Below are 12,566 nucleotides of genomic sequence, written 5' to 3' on the forward strand. Positions count from 1 at the left end.
ATAACATAACATTGGCATGACTTTTGTTTGTTTATTCAGTATTCCTGCCATTTTAAAGATGGTGACTACTTTTCCCCAGGTATGAAAGAAATCCTTTCTAAGCCACAGCTGTTTTCTAAATTCTGTGGAATATAAGAATGCCAGTATCTATACTTTCAATCATTGAACTATAGATAATTATATAAATAACAATAAAAGATACAACTCAGTGGTTTTGGTGCTAATGAGGACACAGTTAATCATATAATAACGCTAGTGATGTTAATACAGACAACTGTGCTCTCACTAGCTGCTAGGCGCAATGCCTCAAATATTTGTCATAGAGTACTCCTTTAACTGTGAACTTTAAAATTCTGTCTTTAACAAGAAAATAAGTTCAGTTGGGTTTATCTGCTGCAGTTCTCTTATATCAGTGGTTCTCAACTTTTCATATATTATGTGCCAAAACCACTCTATCAAATAAGCTCTACCATACTAGAAACAGAAAGCCCACTTTTCCAAGAAAAGTATATATGTTTGCTGCATTCTCTTACTTCTTTAATGTGCTCTACCTAGACTCCTGTATACCCCAGGTTGAAAACCACTGTCTTAGAAATTGTTACAATATAATTTTACCTGTATCCTATCTAGCAGGTAGGAGAAGTATATTTATCTTAAGTGTACCATTACCCACCTAAGTAAATATACCTCTGATTGCAAGGGAACCCAAGTATACTTGCTAATGTTTTGCCAGTCTCAGAATTGGGGTGGCCAACATCTACTATAAAGGTACCACTTCCATTGCCCGCACCTGTAACAGACACATTCGCATTTTCTCACAGAGCCCAGCTAGGGTGCAACAGCCTTTCGACATAGCTCTCTAAGCAGCCACCACCAGATGATAGGAATCGGCGTGTGAAACTGATTTTATTTAGAAGGCACAACTTTATAAATTGTTAAACGTCCTCAAGGGCTAAAAAGCTTAAACCTAGGATTCTGACATGATAGAATGAAAATTCTGTATGATGAGCCAGCTTGCTTTTGTTGCCTATATTCTATTTGATCTCCAAAAGAACAGAAGGGATTCCAAAAAGCCAGGGAAGGAGGAATGCTTGCTGCAAAAAGAGAATACTCAATTGGAACCGGTACGGAAGATTTTAGCATTCCGAGTAAATTTTGCATAGGAACTCTATCCTGATAAAAGAATCACAATCTTTTACCTATGTTGGTTGACTAAGGCTGTTTTGACAATAATGGCTGATGAAGGGCAAAGAAATTGCCACGTTATACTGTTACAGACTTGATGAAGCTAAGCATGATTGCAGTATCACTGCACTTACTATTGTTATCACTCCCATTTTAAAAGATTCAAAATCCCATTCACTTACTTCACAAAAGTTAAGATTCTCTTGCTCTCACAGTGAGAATGTTGAGATAAGGGAGAGTTTTTGTAGCTATCCTGGGGAAGTTTGAGTAAGGCAACAGAAACATTTAGAGGGTAACGCATTTTCTGATGAAAATAGCAATTCATTTAAATTAGAGGAGAACATGCCATACAGATTGTAATTTTCTACTGTAACCCCATTCTTTAAAAACTCCTATCCAACAAGATAGTAACATTACTATTTCCATATAGGCTCTCAATCTTGATTTTTATATCATAAATATTATTAGAATGGCTCTGTATGTACTGATTCAGATCCCTATCCTTTCTCATCCAATAAGAAGTAAACACCCATAATGAGCAGTTATGGAGAACCTTTGGTGAGCTAAGGGAGAAAAATGTGAATTCTCTTCCATCCAAGTTTACTATCGAGTCCAGAACCTTTTTTTTTTTTTAATTGCACAGAGTCATAACTTCTTTTTGCCAATTTCTATTTCCAGACACCTTCCCTTCCGCAGTTCCTCCTTTCCTTCCCTTCCCCCATGCCAACACAAAAGAATTGAGACTACTAACAGAATTTCTGTTTGTCTTTCACATCAGATGCAACTCCAGTAGTACCTTCACGGGCAGCAACTCCAAGATCCGTAAGAAATAAGTCGCATGAAGGAATTACAAATTCTGTAATGCCTGAATGTAAGAATCCTTTCAAGTTAATGATCGGATCATCCAATGCCATGGGAAGGTTATATGTACAAGAACTGCCTGGAAGCCAGCAACAAGAACTCCACCCTGTCTACCCCCGGCAGAGATTGGGCAGCAGTGAACACGGACAGAAATCTCCATTCCGTGGCAGCCACGGAGGCCTGCCCAGCCCAGCATCGTCAGGTTCCCAGATATATGGAGACGGCTCAATCTCTCCAAGGACTGACCCACTCGGAAGCCCAGATGTCTTCACAAGAAATAATCCTGGTTTTCATGGAGCTCCCAATTCTAGTCCTATTCATTTGAATAGGACTCCTCTTTCTCCACCTTCAGTAATGCTACATGGTTCTCCTGTACAGTCATCCTGTGCAATGGCTGGAAGGACTAATATACCTCTTTCCCCAACCTTGACTACAAAGAGTCCAGTAATGAAAAAACCAATGTGTAATTTTTCAACTAATATGGAAATACCACGAGCAATGTTCCACCACAAACCACCCCAAGGCCCACCTCCCCCTCCTCCACCTTCTTGTGCTCTTCAGAAAAAGCCATTAACATCTGAGAAAGATCCACTTGGCATTCTTGACCCTATTCCTAGTAAACCGGTGAATCAAAACCCTGTTATCATTAATCCAACTAGTTTCCATTCAAATGTCCACTCTCAGGTACCTGTGATGAATGTAAGCATGCCTCCTGCTGTTGTTCCTTTGCCAAGTAATCTCCCTTTGCCAACCGTAAAACCTGGTCATATGAATCATGGGAGTCATATACAAAGAGTTCAGCATTCAGCTTCAACCTCCTTGTCCCCTTCTCCAGTGACATCCCCAGTGCACATGATGGGGACTGGAATTGGAAGGATTGAGGCATCGCCCCAAAGATCACGCTCATCTTCCACATCATCAGATCACGGAAATTTCATGATGCCACCTCTAGGACCCCAGGCCACTTGTAGTGGTATTAAGGTTCCACCCAGGTCACCAAGGTCAACGATAGGGTCCCCAAGGCCATCAATGCCATCAAGCCCTTCTACCAAGTCCGATGGACATCATCAGTACAAGGATATCCCTAACCCATTAATTGCTGGAATGAGTAATGTACTAAATACCCCAAGCAGTGCAGCTTTTCCTACTGCATCTGCCGGAAGTGGTTCTGTAAAGAGTCAGCCTGGTTTGCTGGGAATGCCTTTAAATCAGATCTTGAACCAGCACAATGCTGCCTCCTTTCCAGCAAGTAGTTTACTCTCAGCAGCAGCCAAAGCACAGCTAGCAAATCAAAACAAACTTGCTGGTAACAACTGTAGCAGCAGTAGCAATTCTGGAGCTGTTGCTGGCAGTGGCAACACTGAAGGACATAGCACTTTAAACACCATGTTCCCTCCTACTGCCAACATGCTTCTCCCAACAGGGGAAGGGCAAAGTGGTCGAGCAGCACTAAGAGATAAGCTGATGTCTCAGCAAAAAGACTCATTGCGGAAAAGAAAACAGCCACCTACGACAGTGTTGAGTTTGCTCAGACAGTCTCAAATGGATAGTTCTGCGGTTCCTAAACCTGGACCCGACTTGCTAAGAAAGCAGGGTCAGGGTTCATTTCCCATCAGTTCAATGTCTCAGTTACTACAGTCTATGAGTTGTCAAAGCTCTCACTTGAGTAGCAATAGTACCCCGGGTTGTGGGGGCTCAAATACTGCTTTGCCTTGCTCTGCTAACCAGCTGCATTTTACAGATCCCAGTATGAACTCCAGTGCTCTTCAGAATTCACTGACACAGAACATACCTTTGAGAGGGGAAGCCGTGCACTGCCACAATGCAAACACTAACTTTGTTCACAGTAACAGTCCAGTCCCAAACCACCATCTTGCAGGTTTAATAAATCAGATTCAGGCTAGCGGGAACTGTGGGATGCTCAGTCAGTCGGGCATGGCTTTAGGAAATTCATTACATCCCAATCCACCTCAGTCAAGAATTTCAACGTCCTCCACTCCAGTGATACCAAACAGCATTGTTAGCAGCTATAATCAAACAAGTTCTGAAGCAGGTATGGTTTTATTAGAAAAAAGTACCCCAAGGTACTAAACTTTTCTACATTTTTTAAAATTTGTACCAAAATATTTATTATGATAAGAAATGATCCTTTCCCCATTGTGAAATTGTCGTCATTTCTTTAGTATTTATAATTTTATTTACAGAATGCTAGGGAATTGTCTATTAGAAAAAAGAACAACCAAGGGGATTCCATGTGTTTCCGTTATTTGTTGTCAATCTGTGTCATTTTGAATTTTGTTTGACTTTCAGTTGGTTATATAACCATTGGACTCTAAACTACGAAAGAAGCCATAGAAGGCAGGGTTTCCTGGTTCATGAGACATGTACTTGGTCTATGCCAATATTAAAGCCGTTTCCCCTAGCTTTTGTTTGTATTCAGGTAAATGACACTCATCTTGGAAAACCCAAAAAAGGCAAAAATAAATGGATTTTTTTTTGTTCTTGCTGCTGAACAGAAATAGGTGAATGGATAGGAAAAGGTAACTAGAAGTTGTATGAAGTAGAAAGCTGCCTTCTAATGTGTTCTCTTATCCTAGTTTGCTATCCTTTATTATTATTTGTTTGAGAAAATTCAAAAATGGATATTGGCTACTCCCTTTTAAAAAAGGTAATAATTTAAGTTTTCTAATAAAAAAAGGCTTGAAAACCTGATTTCCAGAATTTTTGATCTTGAAATTGTTTTACAATTCTCTTGTAGAAGTTAACCATTATTTTTACTATTGACATTAAGGTTTTGAACCCAAATTTATTATATCTCTTCATCCACTGTAATGAAGGAGACAAATTTATTTAAAAGTAGACACATTAGAAAGATTTGTGTTTTGTGCAATAGAATCATCAGAAATTGTTTTAAAAATCATAAAGAAGCACGAAAGAGGTAAATTCTTTGAGACATCAGAAAATTTGACCATGGAAGTGTTAGAAAGAATATTCAAAATCCAACACTGATGATTTCAGAGGTTTGTAGGAAATGACAGGGAGGAAAGGAAAGATAATTGTAGGGACAGTATTATTCAGATATGAAAACAGTGGGCTTTGCCAACCAGATTGCTACTGGAAATGAGAAAACTGCTGAGGCTTTTACTAATAAGCTATTGTATAGATCTGTATAGACTGTAATATACCATCATGCTGGAGAAGCATTAGAACCTACATGTCTGTGTTGCTGATAGTAAAATCCAGTGTTTTTCCTTCCTGGTGTCACTACTTACACCTGCCATCCTCCACAACTTGTGTTACGTTTTATGTCTGGATGTCAGTGTTTAATGAAGAACTGCTCATTGACCCTCTTGTGTTAAAAAGAATATACGGTGGAGAAGATAATCAAAATGATTAGTGCCTTCTTGATACTCTTAGCCTAGAAAAATCTCATGGAACTATTTTGTATGTGTTTAACAGGATCCTTATTCCAAAGGGGCTTCCAACTTTTCAATGACTCATATTCCTTTTTAAATAATTCCACACAAGTGAAAATTTAATCTTATGCTTTTAGGAGATTAAAGCCACATAAAATCTGTAGCTATTTTAAGATATCCCGTATTTATTAAGCATGCCTTCAGTCATTTAGATGAGACATCGTTTAGTCTCCTTGTATTATATATCTTTACATAATTGATACCCCTTACCTCAACTTTGTTTCAGGTCTGAGTTCATATTGCAAAGTGTATATATTTTATTGGTGATGTATTTAAGTTCATCCATAATGGAAAAGACCAACATTTATTTATATTTTTGTTTCTTCTGAATGTTAAGTTTATGGACTTAAATAATCTTAGACATGTATTTTCTTGTTCCATGCACTTCTGTAGAGCGTCAGATCTGGATTGCAAGTGCTGGGAGTGTCAAACACACAGGTTGAAAATGTATTAATATGAGAAAAGTGTTAGCATAGAAATAGCTAACTGGGACAAGAATAAATGTCTAGTAATGATATGGATGCGACCAATCATGTGTAAGCTAACAGAAAGCATCTACTTGATAAAAATCTAGGTCAGTAAGAATTTTTAAAATATGAAATCTAATAAAATTAAATACTAATTAATGTGCATAGATCTGATGTGCAGCTGGCTGTGAAAATGGGTAGATTTACTAATTAATGTAATTCTTTTGTTGAGTTGAATATTGAAGAGGTCTCTAATGCCGTTTCTTTTTGATACACAGTAAACTGTATCAACTGAATGGACTGTCATTATAATTGCTTAGCCTAAATATTTATTTACACTGACATTTATTCACCTATCAAATAAGTACCAAGGCTAGGCATGCAGAGTGAGCTAGCAGATGACAGTCAAGCTATCCCTGTAACTTCTGCTACGTATTCCTAGCATACCAGTAAGACATCAGAAGAAAAACACATTTTATTCCTAAAATGTTGCTTACAGCTATCAAGTACTTATTGTGTCCCAGCTGATTTACCCATATTATTTCTAATTTGTATAGTTTTCCAAAGTATAAGGTATTATTGCCCCCATTTTAGAGATGAATGAGCATTGGAGAACATAAATAGCTGTCCAAGATCATGCATAACTGAATTAAGACCTGAACTCAGGTTCAACTGATGCTAAAACCCTTTCTTCCCAACTGTGTAAGTTCTTCATTTAAAACATGTAGTAGTCAAAAATGCTGTTTTCAGTTTCAAAATCTTTGAAAATGCTCAACAGATAGTGAATTAAAGCACATCACTGTGTGTTAAAAGCCACATTTGTAAACTTTTGATGCACTTTTAGTCAGTTACTTTTGCCTTCTCTCTGGACTCTGGTCTCACAGTGTATAATGATTAGGGTATATGTGTCAACACAGTTGAAATGTCCAAACTATCAAGAGAACTGCCCCTTGATTGTGAATCACATTTGGTGACATTTAATGAATTCGTATCACCTCACTTGATCAGATACGAATGGGTTTCCTGGTAGACCTTTGAAGGAGGCAACTATGCAGATGCTGGTTCTGCCCTTCCAAGCATGATCTAACACAGCAAGGGTGAAAGAGCCCCCACGGAACATGTTCTCCTCTTCCCTTTGGTAACGGAACCTGGACAGAACTCAAGTGACCTGCTCGATCCAGTGCCTTTTCCACTCTCCTAAGCAGTTCAAAAATGTTACAGTAAGACCTCAATTAAGTGGAGTAATCACCTGCTTTGAGAACACTTAATTCGATTGGTAATTTATTTTTTAAGAAACTTCATCTAAAGAGAGTTTTTCTGTTATAAACAACCCAAATACTGATTTGTTTTTTTTTTAGGCCTATATGTGAATTAGGCCATGGGACACATTTAAAAATGTATTACATCTCAAGTATGGGAATTGTAGGCAGAAGTCATTTTAAAAAATCAGATAAAAGATATAAAATGCTTAGAAAATATTTCTAAAATTTAAGAATATACAAGGCTTTATTAATTCTATTTGGTGGTTTGAAATTGCCTTCCCATGAAAGCTCTCTGAACACTTTGCATTGTAAAGTTTACAGGTTTCTATTAACTTTTTGGACATCAAATGACAAGTAAAGTTTAATATTTCCATGTAACAGATTTAGAAAATGACCAGTAGGATACTTGCTGACATTCCTCAAGTTGTAAAGCAAAGCTCTGGTGGATCTGGCAACCAAACCCCAAAGTTCCTGATTCTCAGTCCAAACACTCACTGCTGAATGCAGGTATGTTCTGAAGTCCATCAGTAGTGTACATTTAAAGCAACTTTCCATGTATGAAGAGAGCCAAGTTCCAGCAGTTTAAGTGGTTCCAGCACGTGTCCTGTTGTGTTTGGGTTTAGAGAGGAATCCAAAATCAAGTGCCCTCAACTGGCAAATTTTATCAGGCCTGTGCCTCCTGACTGCTGCCCACCTGCTGGCCATAGAACAAAACCCCACATGCCAGTAACCCTGGCCTCTGCAGAGGACCTCGTCCCGTCAGTGTCCATGTGGCCTATGGTTTTTCACTATTTTCAAAGAAGCAAAAAATTTAGACGACTATGCTCACCAACTTAATAACTGAACCTTACCTTCTCCAATGTGATAATCATTAAATACAACTTTTTCGCTTTAAAAGCCCTTTTATAGTCACTTATTATTTTTTCAATAAAAAGCATTTTATCAACTCTTCTAAACACATGAAAATATAATCCTCTGAAGAGGCAGAGCATGAGTTTGTACCAGAAGAGAAAATAAGTTGAACATTGATTTGCCTTAACTCTTAAAGAGATACATTGACTAACAAGAACATAAATAAACCCATGAGTGAATATATGTTCATGGATATTTATACATATTTTTTTTAAACTCTGGAAAAGAAAGTGTTCTTTCAGCACAAAATGCATTTGATTGAAATTCAGTACAGCCACTGATATGGTAGGTATAAGAGAATGAAATAGAGACCACAGAAGAACACTGGGTAAAACTGCAAAGTAATGAGCTTGGTTTTTTATGCTTTGTATTTATTTATTCTCAGAACATGCCAGTAAAGAAAATAAAGGGAAATCATCATTTCCGACATTTGAAGTTACAAGTGCAAAAAGATTATGGGATAAAAGGGCTTAGGGTGGATTGTACTATAGAAGTTAGCCCTCTCAGGGTACCGGAAGTCTGTGTAGAAATAATCTTCTCATTGTAGAGAGACTAATGTAGAGTAAAGGGCAAAGGCTCCTTTCAGGTTGTGACTGAATTAATAATAGTTGCTATTAAAAGTATTTCCACCCAAATTTTTAAGTGCTCCAGATTTTATCCCTCATCTGATGCACAAGGCTTCTAGGTTCAAAGTTGCCTTCTGCTCTGTTTTTTAACCAAATACCAAAACTCTATTAAATTATTGATTGTGTGATAAAAATCTATGTCTGTTCTTTCAGTTAAGTTTTTGCAAAATGAGCCATTTCTTCTTTGCTGTAAGATATTTTTACAACAATGTCTTGCTGTTTAAGAAGGTTTCCTATTATCAGGGTTACACCACTTGTTTTGTTTACATATTCCAGGTTTAATGTTTCCTTGTGTACAAAAGAAGGAGTTAAAATATGTTTGACTTTAGACATTGAGTCTGTATAATCAAAGGTGAAAACAGAACTCAGAGTGGTGTGATATGTTTGCTGATTCAATGATCTATTTTGTACCTTTCAAGAAATAAATTGTCCCAGTGTGAAAATTGGGAGAATTTTATTCCATTGCAATACACTGAACTCACTTACAAAATCACTAGAAATCCTTCAGTTCCCTAGGACATGCCTAAGCTATTATTTACTAAAATCAAGTGGTCTGAAAACATTGACGCAGCTTCTAAAAGTGTCCAAATTCTAGGCAGTAAATGTTAACTCTACAAGAATTTAACTCATTAAAAATCATGCTTAAAACCATTTCTGTGGTATTAACAAAATAGATTTCATTTCCACATGCGTGTAGTACTAGATAAATCATAGAAGTTTTTCCTTTATAGGAACTTTTATCAAACAACATTAATGCCAATCAAGCAAAGAGTAGAGTAAAAATTATTTTGTAAGGATTACACTTCTTGAAAATTCAAAGTAGCAACTCACCTTCTTACAGATTAAAAATGGAACTAAACGACAGAAGTCTGAAGGAGTAGCTGAGGTACTCCTGGGGGAGAGCTGCTCCAGGAAATTTCAGAGACCCATGGGTACAGGTATAAGGGAGAGTGTTTACCATAGAGACCCTAGAGCAGGACTCTTGTGCTGCGCAACTCCACAGGGACACCTCTCACACTATATAGCCTGATAAACATGCTTCCTGGAACACAACTCCATAAAGTTGAGCAACCCGGAGACCTTTTGGTATTTCTTCGTACTGTGAGAAACTAACTTGCATTATAATCCACTAGAGATATGTTTTTAATGTATAACAAAAGTTTCCTTAAAAATCTTATGTGATGCACTCTGACCTTTTTGATCCCATTCTAATCATATCTTACTCTACTTTTTTTCTCTAAAACCGTCATGACACACTGAAATGATTTTATCACCCACTAATGCAACACGACCCACTATGTATATATAATATATAATATATATAATTTATATATAGTTTAGTACTTGTATGTGTATATATTTTATTTATATTAGAGATGTATTTTATTTATATATTTAAATATATAAACATTTTAAAATATGTATTTTTTATATTTATATTATATTTCTGTTTATATGTGTGTGTGTATATATATATATACAGAAACAGTTTACACAAAATAATACCCCAGTTATACAATATATTCTTTTATTTTTCTATTTCATTTATCAAAATATAATGGTTGGGGCATTCTAAGTTGGTTTTGCAGCCCCAAATAGGCCTAAACTGTCTTAGAATATCCCCGAGGTAATTAACTCAGCAAATAAGTATTGAGCACTTAGTATGTGCTAAGCACTTTCAGCACTACAGATAAGTATACGATGGAAGAATTCAAAGTTAACTATTTATAACTTAGAAACTCAGTTTACTCTGCTCATTAAACAACATAAGGAGAGAAAACTTCTGAATGGAATATTGAAGCTTTTTTTTTTTAATTGTAACTCTACCCCCATATTCAGAGAGCAGAAATCTCACTAAGCAAGGGATTTAACCTCATTTCTCAATATTTGTTTCCTTACAATAAGTATTTTTTTAATGTGATAAAAAGGATTTGTAAAAAAAAAAACTTTTGTTACTTGAGTAAACAATGGAAAATCTCAAGCATTTTTGCATTTATTTTAAGTTTTCGGAGTGATTCTCTGTGTTAAAGAAATAGAAATGATCAGTAGCAAAAAAAAAAATCACATCTGTCTCTTTTTTTTTTTTTTTTTTTTGTCTGACGCCATTACCAACACAAGACTGATCTTGATACAGTCATGATGACTCAAACATATTCCAATATTCAAGCTGCATCCCTTCCACCGGCTTTCCTCCTTCCCAGCAGGTTAGCCCTGCTAAGGGTGGAGAGCATTTCCTTAGATACTGCCAAGGATCCCTTCCCCCTCTTCTTCTGTGAGCACTTTGATTTGGGGTCCCTCCCTCCCTTCCTTTTAGGGAACAAACAGCCACTAGTCCCTAGGTCTTCCTGCCTACTTCTGGTAAAGGAATGCAAGGAATTTACATCAGGATCCAAAGCACATGGATTGAAATTGATGTATTTTTGTAAATACATATACCATGCCATTAAAATAATATCTTGTTGGAAGATCTAGACTTCTCATACAAGTTATCTATTTTTTTTTTAATCAATCCCTTGAATATAGAGGAGAAAATGTTACTATTTTCATGGGGTTAAAAAGTGAGTTACATTTATTCACTAGAGTATGATGTTTTCTCTTGCTTCTACAAGCATTCATTTTTATTAAGGATTACCATTGACCTTGTTTGCATTTAAAGTATACTTGCCAAAGCAAATGATAAAGGTCAAATGGCGAAGGTGTATCTTTTATATGACTCATTTCTTAGTTCTTGAATTTTTATGAATATAAATCAGTATTTGAGTATATCAACTTAGAATTTGGGCATATTCACTTAGAAAAAATTTTCTAACATAAAGTCATATTTATTCTAAATTGGAAATATAGATCAAACTGGTATAATGACATTTTTAAAACACTTATTTGTGTACTTGTCAAATCTGTGCCCATACAAAGACATGTCCAGCAATATTAATACTTAAGAGCCAACCATAGAAGAGTTTAGGATAATATGAACAATGACTTTTCTTAAAGAATATCGGTCATGAGAGAAATAAGTCTAAAGAGGTAGATATTGCCTTGTTTTAAAAAGCAAATTTTTTTTTAAGGAGACAAAAAAATAAACTAGTAATCATAGGAAAATATCATTTAAAACTCCTAAAAAATTGTTTAGTGGTGCTATTTCGGTATGTACAGACACATATACACTGACACACATCAAATTACATGTGTGGACAAAGAGTACTGTTTATATCTGGAAATCTACCCCACTGGGCAAGCCACCACTGTCCTTTCCTGATTGTTCTGGTTTATCTCAATCTCCGATTGGGTGTCTAGGCACATGCTCTCACACCAGGAAAGTTTATCTGGGTGGCTTTCCAGTCTTATCTCGGCTTCATTAAAATCAACAGACAATGAGAAAGAGATTATGCCAGTTTATGGTGCTGCTGGCTGGTGTAAAATAATCATTTTTTCCCATTAAAGGGCTTCTCCAACTCACTAACTTGTTCCAAGCCCCAGCTGCCTTTTGGTTGTTAAACTGCTAAATGTTTTGTGAATAGTTTGCTTTAAAAAAAAAAAAAATTTAGCAACTGTCCCTTTCATTAGTTTTTTAAGCACAAAACATCTTGGCTGGAAAAAAAAAATTCAACTCTAAGAAAACATTTTTCCCCACATACTTCAAGAGACCATATGGTTTTTATGCAGAACTATGAAGTAGGTTTGCCAGAGTGCCTATTCAAGATTAAGTGGTTCAGAAATAAGCAATCTCCAATTTTGCTCCAGATATAAAAATCCAAGGTCCTCTGGATGACCCTAAGT

At 36.4% G+C, this 12,566-nt stretch overlaps 1 protein-coding gene across 21 annotated transcripts in view; it reads left to right on the forward strand.

Moving 5' to 3' along the window:
- Positions 1-12,566, forward strand: part of MBD5 (methyl-CpG binding domain protein 5) — a 435,973-nt gene that overhangs the window by 385,859 nt on the left and 37,548 nt on the right. For all 21 annotated transcript variants that reach the window (XM_025431590.3, XM_025431683.3, XM_025431701.3 and 18 more), the window contains one exon: positions 1,964-4,099. In XM_025431590.3, coding sequence (XP_025287375.1) covers positions 1,964-4,099 — 2,136 coding nt within the window. The remainder of the gene's footprint in view (positions 1-1,963; positions 4,100-12,566) is intronic.

This window comes from Canis lupus, chromosome 19, assembly GCF_003254725.2.
Source record: "Canis lupus dingo isolate Sandy chromosome 19, ASM325472v2, whole genome shotgun sequence".
NCBI classification, from domain to species: Eukaryota; Metazoa; Chordata; class Mammalia; order Carnivora; family Canidae; genus Canis; species Canis lupus.